At 39.6% G+C, this 22175-nt stretch overlaps 1 protein-coding gene across 1 annotated transcript in view; it reads right to left on the bottom strand.

Moving 5' to 3' along the window:
* Adgrv1 (adhesion G protein-coupled receptor V1) overlaps positions 1–22175 on the bottom strand; it is a 504420-nt gene that overhangs the window by 259205 nt on the left and 223040 nt on the right. The window contains exon 82 of the mRNA XM_087896763.1: positions 21026–21126. Coding sequence (XP_087752889.1) covers positions 21026–21126 — 101 coding nt within the window. The remainder of the gene's footprint in view (positions 1–21025; positions 21127–22175) is intronic.

Raw genomic sequence — 22175 nt, forward strand, 5'->3', positions numbered from 1 at the left:
GAATGATGGTCCCAATTACGGACAGATGAGATAGGGACTTTGCAGGAGATGGATTCCAAGGGAATATCAAGTGCACAGTTAGGACATGTTGAGATGGAGTCACCTGTCATACATCCAAGAGGAGCTATCAGAAAGCAAGAACACATACAGGGCCAGAGCTTCAAAGAGGGAAAGGCAGTAAAGCTATAAATTTGCAAGTCATGAAGCATAGAAAAACAGTTAAAGCTTAAAGCTATGGCTAATGATGAGATCACCTATGGAGACAATGTGGCGTAATGTCCCTATAATTTCTGTTTGTAGAAACATTTCCTGAGGAGATTCTGATTCAATATGTTTTTGATGGCGACTTTGTAAATGCATTATTTATTAAACTCTCAAGATGAGACTTATCCCATTGGTTAAATCCTGATATGGTCAGGAACAAAAGCAAGTCCAGGCAAGACTACAGAAAATTGTAGCAGTTAGTAGCTGACCAGCAAAAACTGGAAATTGCAGCCAATACCAGCCTGGCAAGAATAATCTATGCATTTTTTTGTGGCAGCTTCAAAGAGGAAAAGAAAAGGCATCTGACAATTAGGCATTGCTAGTAAAATTCTGCTTTGTGTCTTTTGAAGCAAGTTCTTATAAAACAGTGCCAAAGAGCATGACTCCAGACAATTGCAATGCATTTGCTTATGGCTGTTCAATTTTGTGTCTTATTACTATGAGCAAAAAGTGAATAGCTTTAGCTGCAGCATCGTTTGTACCTCCTAGGCACAATTTCTTATGCCACTGCACAAACCCTAGAGAGGGTGCTGAGACGGGCATCACATGTGCTGCATTTGATGGGATCCCAATGATCCCACTTCAAGGCCTCTGTGAGCATGGAAGAAGGAACCCCGCTCCCTTTCTCCTTCATGCTGAATGCAGAAAGCCACAGGACCCCACAACTTGGGAGCTTCTTAAACCATGAGACTAAGACAAGAAAAGAAAATACATTATGAGGCAGGTGCACCTCAGTCTTCTTTCTACCTTGATTTCCGTCACCAAATCCTTCCCAGCAGGTCTCCAGACTATTGTAACCTCTTAAGGTGACACCATCCAGTGTCATTTTGTGTTAAAACTCCAGCTTCAGTCTCCTCTCCAACCCCCTACTCTTCGCCCAGGCTTGTGTCAGAGCCAGCTGACAGATCAAACCATTACACAAATATGGTTTACCATTTCCCACAGATTCAAAATTTTAACAAAAACTTCTGCAGTAAGAAGCTTTTAATTTGAAGGAGGTTGTCTATCATTAAATTACCCTTCTGTCTCCATGGAGGTCTACTAAGGATGGGAAAGATAATATTTGTAATCCTGAAACAACACCATGCAGATTGCTATCTGTTTCATTTGTGAAGTCCCAAGAGCAGCTTAAGAAGTCTGCCTTAATCACTCAGGAGCAGGCAAACTTTGAAACAGCCTGCCAAGAGATTGTAAACTGTACAGAAAGCTGATTTCATATTACATAATAGCCGAAAGAAATCTTGAGCAAGTACATCCACGAGTTTCCCTTGTGAAAAGTCTGTACAGAGCCAAGTATTTTCTTCATCAAATAGAGCTAGAAGTAGTCCTTGCATAAGGGGCTACAAACCAAGGACAGCTAGGTATAAAGCAATTAACATAAATATGTGGAGGAGCCGAACATAAAGGAACACTGGGCTCGGAGGCTCATGGCAAGCATTCAGCTTGAGTTTTTTGAGAAATACTATGAGATTACACATACCACCTCTTTGGGCCAAACGCAACACACAGGGCTGGAATAAACTGCTTAAAGCACTGGGCAATAGAAATTACCACAGGCTAAGCAGCAATGATTATCGTGAAAATAGAGGAAATATTAATTAGGATCTTCAGCGGTCCCAAGTATCCCCAAAGTAAGTGGTTGACCAGGATTTAAGAGCTACAGGATCTAGGTCTATCCTTTTAAGCAGGGCAGACCCAGAAATATGGGGACAACTGGCCACCTTAAACAAGATGATAATTTGCTGTGTGTTTGGAGCTCAGAAACAAAATACAATGACTTCACAGGGTAAAGTTTTAACCAAAAATTGAAATTTGATGTTTAGTTTGAAACAAATAAACAACACGAGACAGCATGCAAAGAAAACACAGTTATCATGAAAACACCTCCAAAGAGCAGCTAGAGTGAGTGCCACAGGAACGTGATGGACATCACTAGCACATCTCTTCAACATTTCACATTGTTCTCTGGGTTTCTGTCCTGCCTGGTTTCTGTCCTCCCACCAGGTCCCACAGCTGTTTAGTCCCCAAAGAAATCACACAGAGGTCGATATTAATGATAAACTGATTGGCCCATTAGCTCGGGCTTCTTATTAACTCTTATAGCGTATATTAGCTCATTATTCTAGTATATGTTAGCCACACGGCTCAGTACCTTTTTCAGAGGGGCAGGTCACATACTCCTTCTTCTGAGTCTGGGCAGGACTGCAGAGGGAGCTTCCCTCTTCCCAGCATTCTCCTGTTCTCATATTGATCCGCCTCTGCTTCCCATCTGGTTGTCCCACCTATACTTCCTGCCTGGTACTGGCCAATCAGTGTTTATTTTAAACATAATTGACAGAACTGTCCTGCACCATCACAAGATACTGAGAAGTGTATTAAACATGAGAGGTATTAAAGAGAGAGAGAGATCTACATCATTTAATGACCCAGCTGAGAGTAACATCTTAAAATACAAGGATGTTCATGTTAAAAATGACTTATTAGTTTTATATTTCATTTCTTGATGTTGTTTCTCATCTTCCACATCCTTTAGAAAAACAACAGGCATTCGTTTTCCAGATATGATATACTGACACCGGGAACCTCCATCTTGGCACAGATGCAGCTTCACCAACTGGAACAAGAGTATTCTCCAAATGTCAAAGTGGACCTATCACAGAGTCCCCACTGAAAAGTGTAAGGACGTGTGCACAGTGCAAAAGTCAACTTAGCAGTGATCTGAATGAGGCTTATATTTAAATCAGAAATTGGGCAAGTTACTCATGTCCATCTCTGTGAAACTCTTATAAAACTACAATCCCAATTTCTTTAAATAGCATAGTCAATAACATTTATTTCCTCTCTCATTCGAAGAGAAAGAGAAAGATACAAAACACAGATAAAGAAGTTTTGTGGGCAAAAGTATCAAATTTGACCTCAAGGTCCATAAACAGTGGCCTAATAGTTGGAGAGCGCATTAATGTAAACAGTGTCTGCTACACCTATGAGGAGCTTTCCTGAACACAGGAAATTCATGTTTTTCTTGCCTTATTCCTTAGTGTAAAAGTTGGCATACCTTCAAATGTTAAAAAAGAAAAGCTGTCCCTACCCATGCCAGTGTATGCTTCTTGCCTCTTCTTTCATATCCGTAATCACTCTGCAGATTTGTTTTTCAACATCTACATCCATACCTTGGGATAAATTCTAAATCCTTTAAATTTCTTATTCACTCTCCACATTTCCCTGCAATTGTATGGCCTGAGTCCACCTCTCATGAAGCAGTCAGTGGAAAAACACAACATTTATAAAAAAACAAAACAAAACAAAAAAACTTTCCTAAGACTTTTAGCAAAAGTTTTTGATCAGGCAAGCCTATTAAAAGGTAACACATTTAATGAGCACTTAACTAATATTATTAACAGCTGGATAATTAAAACCTTTAATAAAAAATGTCAAACTAGCAGGGTCATAATTTCCAGTAACACTGGACAAGTTGACGTTGCTGTTCCTTTTTGATTCTTCCCTTCTAATTTGATTAAACCAGAAATAACAAGCAAATGTAAGTCCTTCCTGGAACTCATCATTTAATTTATTTTCCAGAATTGGACAGGTAGGATCCAGCAGCTTCGGACATAAGGTAGGATGTAAGAAATGCAGACTGGCCCACCAATTATCAAGAGAAGATGCCACATAATGATCCTGCTCAAATGTTTTTTATAGTGTAGTTGAAAGGGTCTAGTTGTGAAAATAAGGTTGCATCATAGAGAGGATGGGGAATTTCCTCAAAAGACAAAGACCATGAGAATCCCTGAACACAGAGCATCCCCTGGTGAGAGATGGACTGAACAGGACAGGTCGCTTCTAGGCTAGTCTGTTGTGCATTGCTGGCTGACTTACAAAGGAAGAGACTAATCGGACAGGAGCAACTGGAGATGACTCTATTTTCTTAGCACATTACTGGCATTCCCAGGAAACGGTGACACGTTGAGGTGGTAGCTATCATTAAGAAACTGTTCGAGTGAGCAGCTCTCGAACGATCAGAGAAGCAAGGCTGAGATGCGATTACACAGTGAACCTTGTGGTCAGGTCACTTCCCCGGCCAGAATTTTCAAAGCTCAGAAAGGAAGATCTCAGCTTGCAAGTCAAGCTTTCCCAGCCTTCCTGGGCCAATCTAAACCTGCCCTTCCAAATTTCCCCGCAATGATCTCAGTGAAGAGGGCATCAGCCAGTGTTCCACTCTGGGGTCTACTGAATATTCTCTAAACTTTACAAATCCCAAATGATGATGCCTGGGGACTCAAGGGGCTTAAACATCTTAAAATAATTCACTCGAATTAAATTAAAATTTAAAATTGAAGAGATGCTATTGGCCCTTTGGGAAAATTAGAGATAAAATAAAAACAATTAAAAGAACAGCATAATGAAGAAGAAAACTGAAAATATAAAAACTCAGATGGAAATGGGGAAAAGCTGCTCATCTTGTGATGAGAGGAACGCAGTCCCATAATAAACAGCTTCAACTTGCACATTTAAAGTAAAAAATAACTAAACCTAAACTAATAAAATAACTTATATTTTGTTCCTATAGTAAATGCCATCTGTTCTATGTTTTTAATAATTTTTTGAGATAATAATTGCATAATTGGCCTTCTTTCCTTTCTTCTCTCCAGCCCCTTTCATATACCCCTTGCTCTCACTGATATTCATATCCTCTTTGTTAATAGTTACATATACATGTGTGCACATAAATACAACGTCCTCTCTGCATAGTGTTACTTGTGTCTATGTGTTCAGGGCTGGCCACTAGGTACTGGGTAACTAATCGGCGTGCTCCTCCCTGGGCCACCATTTCCCCCACTCACGGGATTCCTTAGTTGCCTGCAGTTCTGTGTCTAAAGCTGAGGCCCCATGAGCTTTGCACTTTCTTTTGCATCTTAAAAATTTAGAATACTCATTGTTTACTGAGTCTTTCTTTATTTTCAAAGTATACAGATGATTGCTTCTAGAGTATAAATGATGGGTGGGCTTATGTGTGATGCTAGAGGCCTTCCGTCCTGTGTTTCTCAAACTACTTCTGGAACAATGAGGTTAAGTAGGTGTCTGGGAATTCACTCTTGTAGAGAGAGCTGTGGAAATGGGGCTGAGTCTTCAACCAGCTGTGCTGGTGGGTGTTCCCATGACTCCCTTCTGCATGCAAAAGAGAAGAAGCCAACAAAAGCCCATTCCATATACTGCTTGGCCTGTGACCTAATTTCCCCAACACCTTTCCCAGGCCAGTCCCCACTTAGCAGCTGAAGTCGGCTTACCCCAGGGAAAGAGTCGCTCACAGCTGCTCAATGCTTTCCCCTCTCATTTGTTCCAGTCTATCAACCGGAAGAGATTTAACAAACAACTATGGAGAGTCTTTACCCTCAAGGAAATTATAACCCGTTAACTGGGAAAATGAGTAAGTACCCAGCAACAAAGACTGCAAGGCCACTACAGGGCTCTCCGCAGCTTTTTCCACACACCCTCTGTTTACCATGCAATCTCCTCCGTACTCCTAGATCGCTGTGCTCTTGAGGACGCCATCAGACAGGGCAGTCTGTTGGTCTGCTCTCACATGGAACTGATAAAATGACCAAAGCACTGAGGTAATTTCTGGTTAGTCTGTTTGTTTGTTTAATCTCACATGGGGCTTACAAATGACGGTGAAGATGGAAGTCATTTTAAAAGCATGCTTCTGCCTTCTCCTAGTGACCTTCAAAGAAGTCATTAAAAACTGCTGCTTAGAATGGCATTCTAATTAACATTTGGGATTGTGTGCTTGCTGTCTCCCTGGGGGAGTCATGAATTTATTTTCTTCTGGAAAAAAAAAACAATAACAATAACAAAAACCAGCTTCCCAGTGTTGCCCTGAACTGCTTATTTTAGTCTTTTCATTCCATGTTAAACTAAGTAGTAAACAATCTTTTCTAAGTTGCTTCCTCTCTCATGGTCACCACTGACGCACACATCAGCCTGGGGGGAGGCCTCCAAGGATTACGCAGCATGCATTAGACGCAACTTGGCAGCCACTTGTAAACTCCAAAAAGAGTAAATCAAATATCAGTAGTGATTGTGAGGCTGAATTGCTTCCTCTTTCCCAGTTTCTCACAAAACTATCCGACTCCAGCTTCCCCTCTCCAAAACAGCAGCCGGCTCTGACGGAAGTCTGTTCTCCCCAACTTGCTTCTATTTAGGACCAACTGCTTATATTATTTTTCTCAAGCCTATTAATAACTTAGAGAAAAGAAGTGCACATGGTAAAGCTTAAACAACAGCACAACTATCTTCCTGTGTTATTTTACCATATCTTTGTGTGCTGTGAATCCTCTCTTTACCTCAAGAATATGAATTAATGGTGAGCTGACACAGCAGTCTCATTGAAAATATACACAGGATACATTTTCCACGGTTATCCAGTTAGCTTGGGTTTTTTTGGATTTTTTTTTTAAATTTCATTGTATTTCTACCTGAAATTATTCCACTAGGGCTTATATAATAAAGGTCATATAAAAGTAATGTTTAATTATTACTTTTTGGACTTTTAAATATTACAAAAGGCAAAAGTTATATTGATTAAGCATTTGTGGGTCTTTTTCATTTATTTTTACTTTTTGTATTAAATACATATTTTAAAATTGTTTCTTTTATTTTTTTTTCTTCCTTCCAATACCTTTCATATTCTCCTCCTTGTTCTCTTTCAAATTCATGGCCTCTTTTTTCATTAATTGTTTCTATAAACATACATGTATTATGTTTCTGTGAGTCCTTGGTGCATGATCTTGATAGAATAAATGTGAAGTAGTATTTATAAATACTTAGTTAGTACCTGATTGTTTCCCGTTTCTTCACTGGAAATAGTAACAAAGAATTTTTTAAGATTGTAAGACATTACAATAGATAAATCTATTTCAATATATAGTAAATGCTTAATTTCTAATAGATGTTAACTCAGTACAACAATAAAGGACCAAAAATTAAAAACAAAAACCAAAAAGCCCTGCCATCTTACTCATGCCTAATAGAAAAGCTTCCAGATGTAGTAGAAGATGGGCACTTTGGGCTTTTTAGATCAGATAATATGTTTCTAAGAGAAGTGCTTTTTAGACACACATACATATCAATGGGGCTCAAACTCTCACCAGGAATACTTGGAAGGCCTTCCTACTTTTTGTTACTTTACCTAAGTCATTTGTGCCTGGGTGTGGAAGTATTCAACACCCCTTCCAAGTCTGCAATGGAAGTAGATCCCTCCCGCAGCAACTCTTAACCAGTTGAACCACCAGCGAGTCCTTGCAGACTGAGCATAATCCAGGTTAAAGCAATTCCTCTGCATCACTGATCCTAACCAGATACCCGGTGTACCTCTGCCTCTACTAATGACTGTCTTTTAGTTATAAAGTCTACCTGATGAAGGCAGCTCATCGTTCATTATAGCTTAAGCATTCTCATCTTCATCAAAATTATCCTAAGCCCCACTCCTTATCTAGGGGAATAGGACATTTATATTGGAGTCTTATGAGTATCTGGGGGGTGGGGCGCTGATGATTGCAAAACCCAGATCAAAACTCTCCCAGTTGGCTAGTCTGAGTTCCTGTGGTCAATTACAGCAGTACTGACCCACTACAGAGTGAGGAGTCTGTGCTATTAGCGCCTGTACAACTGAACTTAGGTAATTGCTAATACTTTCCTGCTCTTCCAAAATGAATATTTATTGATCATTTCCCTTGGCAAATTCAAAGTGGCAAAAAGACTCAACACTTCCAGTTTCCGTCTACTTCCAAGGAATAAAATTTTACTTCTTAAATTTTTAAATATTTTTGGATAGGTAGTAGAAAGTTATGGTTGTTATATTATATCATTAATACAACTTTTTAAAGAAAGCTTCAGCTACTCATGGGCTAAAAGACTTTAGAAAGTGACATTAGACAAAATAAATCACAAAATTCACAAAGAAAATGACAACAATGTAACAGGATTGTTCGTAATCTATATTACGAGCATATATATTGGGATACGCAGCCCAAATTCTAACCTACCACTAATTCCTTACTTCCTTACTTTAATGGTCTATGTTAACTACTTTGGCATGACATACATTTATTAGTTATTTATCAGAATCACCTATTATACATAGGTAATTCACATTGATCATGAATATGTCTATTCTTCACACAATTTTCACTGCTAGGGAATATAGAAAAATTATAGGAAAATGTTTTCTATATGCCGCCAAGGTTGTTCTCACTTCAAACCTTGGCCATAGATAAGGAATTGGTAAAGATGCTTTAAGAACAAAATTTCTATGCACAGTCTATGCCACTGCACTTCCGAAATATCAACAGGCGCTACTGAGTCACCTGCAGCAGCGTCCGCCTGAACCCACGAAGCTGCTTTCAGGGTGAGGTGCATTCGCCCCGGCTCACCTTTCCCCACCCCGCCGTGGGTCTGTGCCTCTGCTACCTACTCCTATGGGCTTTGGAATGGGGCAGAGCCCTACAAGAGAGCCTGGGAGAACAGCAGTGATGTTCTGGATTTAGCTGTTCAGAATTTTGAATGTGTTTTAACATGCAAAGAAGTTACAAAGTACAATTAAGATCTGCAATAGTCAGACAGATTAGGAGATACATGGGCTTTGGCTTGACACATGAACTTTTATTCCTCTGGTAAAACTAATTTTGGATTAAATACATTTAACTTAAAGATACGTAATACAACTTGTTCATTAAAAGTAGATTACAGCACTGCATTTAAGAGTAGGAATAATTTCTATTTTAAAGCTGTTGGTCTAATTTGCCCTTTTAAAGAGTTAAGAGCAGAGGAAGTAAGGGTGTTTTTGAGAAAACGGTGACAGGAGAGTTTAGATTGTTGAAGACTGTTATTCTGACAGACAAATCTGTAACATGCTTTAACTTCACTGTTTTTCTCATTTATTTCACCAGCCAATCTGAAAGTTTATTATGCGCCAGAAAGTTTTTTTGTGGACATTAGAAACAGCAGTGAAAAAAGACAAGCAACTTTTGATCTAGTGGAGTTGATAATGTGGGGTGGAAACTGGAAAGAAAGGAAGACGGAATTCAACACCGGAACAGGAAAAATAAGACCTTAATAATAATATGACTGAAGTTAACAGCAAGGTGACTTTGTGGGTCAGGGACAACTCAGAAACTGTGTCTCATCCCTTTCTGGGACCTGGGCAAGAAGGAACGGGGTCAAAGTGTGAGTCCAGAAAAGGCACCAACTGACCCTGGTGAGGCCGGAAGCTGGAGAGAGGTTCCTCTGTCATGTGCAATAGGAGGCCACAGGAGAGTTTTGAGGGGACACTGATTGCAGCTCATTTGTCTTTAAAGAGATCCCTCCAGATGTTGAGAAGGAAAAGGTCTACAAAGATGGAATCCAGAGGAGCTAAGAGGAATCAGTCAGGAGTAGGCTTGCATATACCCATGAGGCCCTGCGTGTGAACCTCAGGAACCATCTTTAAGCTCTGTGAGTTTAATCCTTGTGCTGGGGAGGCAGAGACAGGATTCTCTAGGCAAGAAACCTGCAGAATGGGTGTGCTTCCGGTTCAGTGAGAGACCCTGTTTCAAAAATAAGACGGGGAGTGATAATAGTCTCCATTGGCTTACACACACACACACACACACACACACACATGCACACACACACACACACACTCACACGGAGGAGCAGGAAGAAAAGGAGAGGGAGGACAGACAGAAGGAGAGATCAGAATGCAAACACAGGGAACAGTGTGGAGGCCACTGTAAAAGGAGATGAGCTAGACGAATCTGAAATGGTGGGAACTGAGAGAAACAGATGTGACTAGACTATACTCTCTAAAGAGAAAGAAAGTTTATTTAGCTCTCCAATATGCTTAAACTCTTCAAATGTGTGCTTTTAAAAGAAATTCATATTCCGAAAGCATTAGGCATAGGTAACACTGAAACCCACCCTCCAGGGTTCCCTTCTACTCAGCTGTCGAGGGGGGCATGAGAACAAACCGAAGACAGCACAACCATAACATTTCTTCCTTCGCAAGCTGAAACCCAAGATCATTTGCATATGCTCTCATCTGCAGAAGAAGTTTGGCTCAACCCCTCTTGGTTGTTGACATGTAACCTACAAATGTTTCAGTCTGGCAACCATATCTACCCTTAGAACCAAAACATGGTGCCTGAAACCAAGAGCCTCCCTCCTGGCAGAACACAGAGTGTATGTTCTGGGAGCAGACATGCTTGGACTCAGCCAGAGTGGCAGGCCTATAGGAAAAGCTGCTTTATTTTTACGACTTGTTATTTTGGTTTTTACCTTTTGGCATAGTACGTAATATACAAAGGAGTAGTCTCTTCCCTCAGGAGCTTTAAGCCAACTAAACACAGGACTCTCTCTTGGTAGAGCAAGTAAGTCAGGATTCTCCAGCTTCCTGGGGCATTTAAAATGGAATTCTAGAGTCCAATAGTGTAAGGACTACTGATTGAAAAGTCACAAAAGAGAGCCAGGTCCTATTAAATAAAATGACGGGTTGGTTACAGGCACAGTGCAGCAAATAATTAATTATAAAAACCTGTAACTCTTCTGTGGAAGTGGACAAAACAAATCCCCACCTGGACTTTGTCTCACACAGTACAATAAATATTACGTGGAATTACATATATTAAGTGTTTTTCATAGTTTTCAACAACACCAAATGCTTAAATGTATGTTTCTGGATTTAAAAAAAAATACATTTATTTTAACTTTCAGATTGTAGCTACATACACAAACCCATGCCACATATCAGTACATATACATGCATCGTTTAATAGAAAGGACTAATAAACAAGTCTAACCCCTTTGAAACGTTCAAGAATTCAACACCAGCGGTAAGGACACAAGCACATGAAAGGTATTCTGATTAGAAGGAAAATGGCTTATTTGAAAAAGATAACAAATCGGTATTAATCTCTAATTATACACAATAGGGCTGGGAACAAGCTTGATAGAATGGAGTATTAAGGGAGGGAAGGAGGGACACACCTATGAAGCTGTCACAACTGTTGCATCTGATTAAACACAGCATCAAGTAGAGAGACACAGGCTCTAGCTCCCCAGGGGGACACACAGAGCCTCTGGGTGCCAGGGTGCAGGGGCTTCCCAAAGGCCACTGCGTGTCGGTGGCATAGCAGTCAATCCCTGCCGATCTACAGCCATTCTGAGGTTTCATTTTATGGTTACTGAACAACAGTAACTGTCTGTCTCCCTAATGGCTCCGCAAGATGGGCTTTCTTACTATTTTGCCAATGATTGTTTTTCAATGTAGGGATGTTACTCATGTGTCCTCCTAATTCCAGAACCCAGATGCTTGCATATTTGTTATTTAAAGTCCTTTAAAGCTATCATTAAAAGTTCACAAAACATTTTTTTCGAGCCTTGTTAGAGACATCAAAAGAAGTCTTTTAAAAGTCAAGGATAGTTTATGTTTCTGAGGCTGTAATAGAAGATTCCAAACTGGTATTTTCTGGTAAAGTCTGGATTTGCCTCACGAATTTTCCAAGTAACAAAAGCCATGTTTCAAACATGATAATGTCACCGTAGCCTCATTTGGATTATTACTCACGCTTTCTGTTGCTTTGCTCTCTCGGCACTTGGGAAAGTTTGGATTTCCCAATAGTGTGGCCATGGGACTATTTTTATCCCTTCGGTGTCCACTTGTTTTCAATTTAGTGAGAAGTCTCTGAGCTGAGCTTTCAAGGCTTGGTGAAAAAAGTGAACTGGATTTTGTTATTGAAACATTCCGAGAAAGACTTGATGTAGAAAAGAAACACTCAAGATAAATACAGTGTGTAAATATTTCCTTCTTGAAAATGGTACTTTTATCAATATTCAAGTTGATGTCATTTTTGACTTGAAGGATCCTAAGTCCCCAAAACACACTATATAGTGTTTTTGTTATAAAAGCTGTATAAATATTAATGAATAATATTAGCCAAAATGTTGGAGTTTTATAAACATGTGTTTTTGTTTTTTGTCTTTTCAAGTCAGGGTGTCAATACGCAGCTCAGGCCGCCCTCCAACTAGACATCCCCCTGCCTCTGCATCATGAGAAATAGAATCACAGACATGCGCCATGACATCCATGGGATTAAAGGCTTGGTACACATGTAAGGAGCGATTTGTTATCATTTTCTTTTTAAAAAATTGAAGTGATAAACTGTATGAGTAAAACGCTGGAACAAAGAGAAAGTTACTACTTCCTATAAATCTTCCACGGAGCTTCTACAGGTCAGGTCTCGACTGGAAATTATCATCAAGGAAGCACAGAGCTGTCTCCCGGTGGCAGGTGGAGGGGCCCGTTTTCCTCAAAGAGCTTCTTAGATCAAAGCCTCTGGAGGAGGGGGGGAAGGCGAACAAGAAGGAGGATAAAGAGGAGGAAAAGGAGGAGAAGGAAGAGGACGAGGAGGAGGAGGAGGACGAGGAGGCAGATGAGGAGGAGCAGTTGCTCGTCGTTCCTCGGGAGCAGCTCCCACCCACAGTCAGATTTCTCCCATGTTTGGAGTGATGGCCTCTTCAGTCTCTTTAATCTTTTCTACTTCCCACCATGTTTTCCACAGGTTCCCAGGGACTTGGTTTTTGTTGAACTTGAGAAATAATGTCCCACGGAAGATCAATCATTTCTTTTCTTGATTTCAAAGTGGTCTTTATATTCTAATTATCTGTAAGCACCCTAACTTACTCTACACAATATGGCATATAAAATCTGGGTTTCCTAGCTACACGGACTTCCATGGAAATCCCCTTTTCTTTAACATTCTTAGGATGTTCTAGGCAGGAAATGAAATCTTTCTAAGCCTTGCTTCCCAATATGTAACGTAGGGATAATTAACACCTCTAGGTCCTAGGAAGCGATAACCACTAAAGACTTTCTGTATTTCAAAGACTCCTCATAGGATTTACTTTACAGCATCAAGACATCAATCCAGGAAATAACTTCTTTATCAGCTTGAATGTACTATAGAAACATTTAAAACCCCCAAACTCCAAACAGTGCTCATTTCCACATAAGATCCTTTCAGCCTTTCCAGTGAAGCCAAAGAAAATTGCCGCTCCATGCCCACCTTAAGGAAACAGCTATTCCACGTATTCCCTAGGAGCCTCCTCCTTCAGTGATACGTTAGGTGAACTTCTTTTGTGAGGCAGCATTGCAGAGTGGTCACAGCATCGACTGGAGGCTTTGCCAGCTCTGCAGTAAACTCTGTATGACGCCACTTTTCCATCTGATAGATAGCAATATACTATACCTATTGCATATCCTTATATAATATTTAGTGATTATTATATTAATGTTTATTAAATAAGATAAAGCCTGCAGTATATTCTTGTTATTTGTTTAAAAGAGAAACAAAATCAAAACTTCCACAATGCAAAACAATGTCATTTTTATCAGTTTTTATCCTTTGAATTCTGATTTCCATCATTATTGTCTAAGTTTCCAACCAACCACAGCAGATAGCAGCAAGTTTCCCCCTTGGGCCCTTTTAAAGCTCGTCTGCCCAGCTCTAGCCTTTGATCTGTCTTAATCAGCTTTCTTTCAAACCCTCACTACGGTGTTGCTCCACAAAACAGGACTTCTGCATGGTGACACCAGTGGAGACTCCAACTCCAGACAGATCTCACACAGCATAGAACTCTCCCACCTTCCAACTTCCCCACTTCTCAGCAGGCATCTGTTTTCCTACCCAAGGGATGCTCACCAGGCTCACTACACTGCCATACTTTTATGGTTACTCTCTTCCTGCCTACACTGTGACATATTCTGTCTCCAAATCAAACGCCAGCATCCAGGCTGGCTTCCACTCCACTGCAGACACTGTACACAGTGAGGCTGTTTCTTCTTACCCTATGTAGCCTTGGACAGAGCACCTCGGAGGAAGTCATTGGCCTCCCAATTTTTCTTATTTTAATTTCACTACTGGACTGTTAAGTGTGCGTGTGATGATTTTTCTGCCAGATGCATTGCATATAACTAGGTTAAGGGGTAATGACCATGATAAACCCACCTTAAACATGCATTCCTATCTAGTTGTGTCTATTAAGTCAACTCTTATATGAAGAAAAAATATCATTAAATATCTCTGAAAAGATTTGTATAAAAAGGTGGATGCAGTCCAGCTGTTCAAAATGAAGGAACAATCTGGAAAAAGCAGCTGGTTCCAGCTCTCTAGTACTTGCATACAGCAGAGTCTTACATTACAGCCCAACCTAATAATAACGGCAATAGGCTGAACTCAACCTTGCAGGAATCCTCCTGACTCAGCTCTTAGAATGCAAAGGTTACATGTGTAAGCCATCATACTTAGCTTAGTCGTTTATTATAGCAAAGAACTAGCAAATTCCTCTAAGTGTGAAATTTTATGAGAAAGGACCAAATCAAAACTTCATGTGTGTCCAATATAAGCTTGCGGAGAAAAATCTCTGTCTTAGTCTTGGAAGGAAAAGAAACGAAAAGAAAACAGGGGGCAAAAACTAAAGAAGAAAATAGAAGTATACTCACAAGAGACTGATAGGGTAGAAAAGGAAAACTAAGGAGAGGCTAGATAACAGGTATGAAGATACAGGAAGAAGATACGAGAAGAAGATGCAGGAAGGTACCAAGGTGCAGGAAAATGAGAGGGGTCAGCTCTGGTGATGCACAGCATCATAGAGTAATGACAGCCTGCGACACTCTGCCACACATTTCAGACTAATAAAGGCGAGTCTGAAGAGCCCCACACAGAAGTGACATGCAGAGGGACTCACACTCATCTCCTAATTAATTATTACACACTATGGGCATGCACTGACTTACACTGTCCCCACAAATATGAACAAAACTTATGGATCAATTAAAAGACAAAAAAGTAACGTGAGTGGCTGGAGAGGTGGCTCAGCAGTTAAAACACTGGCCATGCAAGCAAGACTAGAGTCCCCATCCCCAGAATCCTTGTAAATATTATCTGGTCATGAGGGTCACCTATAATTCCAGTCTTGGAAGGAGGAGACAGAGATACCCAGAAGAAGACAGTTGGCTAACAAGATTAGCCCTATTGGAAAGCTCTGGGTTTGATTAAGAGACCCTGTCTCACTAAATAATGTGAAACAGGGATCAAAAAATTGCTGAGCCAGGCAGTGGTGGCGCACACCCTTTAATCTTAGCACTTGCACTCAGGAGGCAGAGGCAGGCGATCTTTGTGAGTTCGAGGCCAGCCTGGTCTACAGAGCAAGTTCCAGGACAGGCTCCAACGCTACACAGAGAAACCCTGTCTAGGAAAACAAACACAAAAACAAACAAACAAACAAAAGCAACAACCAAAAAAGAAAACATTGCAGAAATCAGCCTGATTCTTCCACAAGTACACATGAAAACACACATGCACACACATGTACACATGAAAACACATGTGTGTATACATGCATTCCGTAAGTGCATATACAGAAAAAAACAAGTTAACATAAGAGACATTCCTCCAAAGATGAGGTAATGATAATTAGCTAAAAGTAGTTTTAAAGATATTTTACTTCCTTTTTTTAATCTTAAATAAAATTAAAAGTTGGTGGGCTTTCTTAAGATAATTGTCTAGTGCAGAATGAATGCTGTCATCTTAGGCTCAGTAATAACGATGACAACAGAGGCAGCAGGAACAAGCAGAGGCGTGGGTAGGCCACTCCTGGCTGCTCCAGTCTGCTGATGAACCGGATGAGGCAGCCCTGACGACTGGTTCAGCATCTGAACTTGAATCGGCTGCTTACGCTACAGTTTAGAAAATCCTTGGTCCATTTATATCTGTACAACATGCAAGTCACAGTGTTCTGAATGAAAGTCTTTGGTACAGTTTAACTTCCCAGTTGGGCGGTGGTGGTGCACACCTTTAATCCCAGCACTCAGGGAGGCAGAGGCAGGTGGATCTCTGTGAGTGCAGAGTCAGCCTGGTCTAAAGAGTGAGTTCTAGGATAGCCAGAGATACATAGAGAAACCCTGTCTTGTCTCAAAAAACCAAAAAGGTTCCCAGTCTTCAAAGCAAGATCTAGTTTTTATTCTAGTATCTAACTCTTAAAACTTTCTTTTCTTTTTAGTAGCAAAAGTAAAGACAGCAAAAGTCAGATTATAATAAGTGAGTAGCAAAAAGTTCTAGCTAAGGGAAAACCAGCTCTTCTTACAACTGATAGACAGATAGATAACAAACATCCAGCCAGCCAAATGATGGTTATCATGCTAGAGATAGATAGATAGATAGATAGATAGATAGATAGATAGATAGATAGATAGATAGATAGACAGATTATACACATACATACATACATACAAGCATACATACATAGTTAGATAGATGGATGATTGGTAGACAGAATTCCTAGTTAGATATAGCATTTAGGGCCCTAATTGCATGATCTTTTTTTTTTCAGTAACAGTTTCAACACAACAGGTCAAGTTGCTTGGAAAAATTAGGCCCCATCCTACCGAAAGGAACCACTGTTCCTGGATCACATGGCTTTGGCTTCAGAGATGTAGTCAGTGACCCCCAGAAACTTGCAAAGATGTTAGGTACTCAGAGTTAAAATGCCAGAAAGCTCAGATTCAAGAGGAAAGCCGTTTAGCAGTTGTGCACAATCTGGATCCTTCCTGGGAAGGAGACGTTGTCCAATGACCTTCCTAAGTGTTGCAAAATAAGAAGCAGCTCAACCTTTGCAGAACTCTACATAACAGTGCTCAGAATTAAGAAGAATCCTCTTCTGACTTCATGGGAGAAGAGAGGCAAATCTAAAATCCACGCACAACCAACGGCTGGCAAAAAAAAAATAAAACGAAAACCACTGAAGTATTTCATCTTCTCAGCTCATCCCATTGGCCAGTGTCAATCCGTAGGGAGGCTCAACGGGACTTGGAATGGCATCCACTCACATAAAGGTTCTCTAGACAGATTTGTTATTCCACTTCAGAAGACAAGGTGAAAAGCCAATAGACAAAAAGAAACAGAGAAATCGAATGTTTCCCCGTTGGCAGGTTTTATTAATCTGAGTAAACACAGTGTTATCTTTCTGTTCTTTTTTTAGATGTGGGGAGTTGCTTTTCCCGATAGAACCCCTGGAACTGAAAGCCCTGAACTGCAAAGATGCCCTTTGTCCTGCCACTCACAAGTCTGCTCACGGCACACACAGGGCAATGTGATTGTAAGATAAATGTTCCAAAGATAGAACTCGATGTTTTTTCCCAGGAATATATGCCAACGCCATGGAAGTCTGCTGGCTCTGTTTCCCATTGCCCTGGAAATGGGTGCTCCCACACCTTCTTCTTCTTCTTCTTCTTCTTCTTTTTATCACTTTCTTGTACATAAATGAGAAAATACAACTTGACACTGGTGGAAAACACATCCCTTTCGATGAACCACTAAACATATAAATCGTATCTCAGAAGTTCTATGATATCCCAAGAAACACAAATATCTATATTAATAGTGGGCACATGACTATTAGCATAAGTGTAATGATGGAAAATAATTCTGCGGCCCTGTATTTTAAAGGACTGGCAGGAGCAGCAAGGCATTTCCAAGAACAGGTAGATAGAAGCTGTCTGCTACTAACCTACAAACGCATACAAATACATTCACCCTGATTTTAAATACAAGGGACAAGAGGACAAAGCCAGGCACCCACAAATGTGTATTTGCTATACTGCAAATTCTCTGAGGTCAACCAAAGAAATCGTTGAAAGCATTTAGTTTTTCACCTAACCCCAACCCTGCAGTACTGATTTGGGTTTTTTTTTGGGAAAAAAAATCTTCTACTGCCACCTGCTGGCATATTATGGTCAATTAAACTCAAAGAGAACGACCCACTTGGATTGAATCATTAACATTTGATTTTTTTAATTAATTTTTTTTCAAAATATGTATATTGATCATATTTCTACATCTCCTTCTTCCCACCTCCTTACCCTTCAAACTTCAATACAAGAACAATCTATTGATTCTGTGCATCTTCCTCCATTTCTGGATATAATAAATTGATGATACAATATTCTATATGTTAGTAAAATTAATAAACAACCAAACTTGAGCATACTTCAGACAGCCTGATTCACAAATACATGGCTCTGTACTACTTCAAAAAGGTCAAGCAGGATGAGACCTAGGTGTCAGAGGGTCGTGTTTGACTAACATGCCCAAGGCCTTGGGTTCAAGTTCCAACAAAGCATAAACCAGTATGGAAATGCGAGTCTTTAACATCAGCATGCTACAGGTGGATGCAGAAAGAACAGAATTTCAAGGTCATCCTCATCTACATAACAATTCAAGGTAGCCTTGCTACATGAGATCCTGCTCCCTCCTACACACACACACACACACACACACCACAATCAACTAAGTCCTGAAGAGGAAAGGTTGTGGCTTGCCTGTATGCCCAGTATTCACAAATAAAACTCCTGGAAAAACTAATTAGAATATTTCATTCCTTTAGCAAGGACCATTGCTTTTTTTTTCTCCAGTTAATTTAAGCTCTAATGATGTCTATTCTGCAAAAATGGAGGGTCCAAAATGAGAGCACCATGGCTGGACTTATAATGACCCCAGTAATACAATTCTATAACTTTACTACAAACTCTTCAGGATTTGGAATATGTAGAAGCCGTTGTTTCTATAGACATCTCCATTTCTCATTTTGGAGCTGGAAAGACAAGTCAGCAGTTAAGAGCACTTGCTGCCCTTGCTGAGGATCTGGGTTCTGTTCCCAGCACTTATGTTGGGTGACTCACCACAGCCCATGAATTCAGTTCCACAGAATGTAATACCTTCTTCTCTCTGCTAGAACTTTTGTTCATGAGCACATCTTCCCCACATACACACATAGTATTAAAAATAAAATAAATATTTTATTTCCAGACCACAGTTTCCCCTCCCTCTACTCCTCCCATCTCTCTCCTCCTCACCTCCCATCTCCCTCAGATCCACTCTCTCTCCCCCTCCCTTTCCCTTCAGAAAAGAGCAGGCCTCCAAGAGACAACAACCAAACATGACCAAACAAGACACAATTAGACAAGATAAAAGCCCTCATCTCAAGACTAGACAAGGCAACCCAACAGAAGGACAAGAGTCCCAAGAGGAGGCAAGAGTCAGAGCATACCTGCTCCCACTGTTAGGAGTCCCACAAAAGCACTATGCTAGCAGCCATAACACATATGCAGAGGGTCTGGTGCAGACCCATGCAGGCCCCATGCTTGTCACTTCAGTCTTTGGGAGCTAAAAATAAAATACTTTTTTAAAAAGTTCTTGCCTAGCTAACTGAGAAAAACATGCACTTTAAGTTAGATAATATATCTAAAATTCCAAGTAGCTGGTTAATATGTAGAGAAAACAGTCCTTCTATGAAAACTACACCAATTCTATACTGTATGACTTCTGACATAAAATAACTAAAACATTACCTTGGGTAAAATAAGCTATTGAAAGGTATTTTTTAGTTATTTTGTGCCACAAGTCATTCCTTACATGATTTTGTGCCATATTGTCTTATTCATTCTAAGATTATGCTGGAAATGTATGCACTTGACTAATCTTTTTCTTCAGAATCGGAGTAAAGCCCAATGTGACTTCATAGGCAATGTTCTAACACATAGATTCTGGTCTTTCCTTCTCATCCCCAGACACGAGCAAATTTGTCTGCTAGCATGCTTAAGAATTGTCTATAATAATATGGTGCTATAATTAAATCTTATATAAATGCTGCTGCCAAAATACCACCAAAATGGGTGGTGAATACAGCCAAGCAAACTCTAATTACAGTATGCAAGTTCTTTGCTGTGTTAGATACAAGAAGCCAAGGCAAGACCAGACAGTTATGACTGGCTCCTGGGTAATGTAAACAGCCCTGTCAGTTCGATGCAGCCTCCTTTTGAAAACAGCTGCTAATTTCTATAGTCTGTACATTCTTTAAAAATAGAACCTGGAATACAACTCTTAATTTTTCTCTGAAATAATGTTATGAAATATAAAGGACACTGTCATTCCTGAAATAACAACAACTACAAAAATGTAACAGAATGCCAGTGTTCGAGATAATTTTTCATTTTAGCCCCCGTGGTAATTCAATAAAGCACATGAGTTTGCTAAGTAACAGTTCACAATGAAAGATTTATAAGAGTTAAGTCCCTTTATATAACCAGCTTCCAATCAAGAAATCAGTCATTCTGCATGGTCAAGAACCTGGGACTAGATAGGCCATGGACCTAGGGGGAAACTAAATACTATTGTTCTTCTAAAAGGGTGGTTCTCAACTTGTGGGTCATGACCCTTTGGGGTTGAATAACACTTTATCAAATATCATACATATCAGATATTTACATTAAAATTCATTAACAGTAGCAAAATTCTCTATATAGAGAGTTATATATATATATATATATATATATATATATATATATATATATATTTACATATATAGATAGGTTTAAGAAAAGAGGCCATGAATTTGACAGAGAGCAAAGGAGTATGTGACTAAGTTTGGGCAGAAAAAAGGCAATGGGGAAATGAGGTCATTTTAACTTCAAAAATAAAACAAATAGTTTTTAAATATACATTCTGAACCTGATATTATCATTTTTGAATGCTTCCCTTCTTCTCCACATCTCTCCAATACAAAAGCAAACAGCTAAGTTGAGAAAAGTTACTCATGGACATTCAGTTCAAGGACCATAGAAGTGGAGAGAAGGACATCTCATGACGAATCAAAATGGCCGTCTGTCTCCTACCTGTGTTCCTAAGCTGGCTGCCATCATGTGCGTCAGCAGTTTGGCTGCAAACATGGAATATCTGGCACAGAACATGTGTGAAACAACAGCCAAGCAGAGACCTGTGAAAACAAAAGATCCCTCGTGAGCATTCATAATCCATGAAGAGATAATGTGTCCAGAAGGAAAAGTCTCTGGGACCGTTAAATACAAAAGCCCAGCCTACATACAGCAGAGCATCGTACCTTTGGGGACAATTGTGCTCAAATCTCAACATATCCTGTTTTGTATGATATGTACCATCTTCTCATTTATTAACTAACCCAAAGGACAACTTTAATTTTCTAATTATTTATGAGTTGTCTGCTATGTAAAAAGGAAGGTAAAAATAATTAACATTATAGTTTTAATAAGCATTTTATTTTCTAAGTTGTTATTAGTCTGTTTTACTGTTTAAAATATGCTTTTGCAACCTAAGTTTAAATCTTGTTTATTTTATTTTATTTTTTTAGAGTAAATGGCTTGGGTAAGCAAAACTATTTAGAAAGGTGACTAGAACTTTTAGGGCACAAAACTGAGAATGATTCCCCCCAAAACTGATGTTCATAATTACCCATTTTCAGCTAACAGAAGCATTCTTACGACCACAGCAGCAGTGACAATGAACTTCAGATAACCCTCTGTTGCTGCATGTCAAAGCCAGGAGAAGCTTTTTTCATTCTTTCACAATGAAATTAAGAACAAAAATTCCATTTCTAGCTGACATTACTATCTTATACCTTTGGCCTTAAAAATGCAATTCCTCTGTCTCAGTCTCCTGAGTACTAGAATTATAGCCATGCACCATTATACTAGAACTTGAAGGCAGAATACTTGAAGAATATTTTCTGCCTTAGGTTTTCAGATAGTAATTTAATAAACAGTGATCACTTATTTGTTCATTTGGACTTTTTGCCACATGTTTTTGTGAACTGGATTACTTTGTGTAAGAACCATTAAAGCATTACAAATGCTGGCATGCATAGAACACCACCCATGCAGAATTCATATAGTACCTCATTTAATATCAATGCCCTCTTGCTAAACACAGGACTTTGCACTGTTTTAACATTTTGTTCTCCCTTATATTCTCTGGAGCTTTGTAGTGAGTTTCCAGAGCAAACCACATGAA

This window comes from Myodes glareolus, chromosome 15 (assembly GCF_982192425.1).
Source record: "Myodes glareolus chromosome 15, mMyoGla1.1, whole genome shotgun sequence".
Classification (NCBI taxonomy): Eukaryota; Metazoa; Chordata; class Mammalia; order Rodentia; family Cricetidae; genus Myodes; species Myodes glareolus.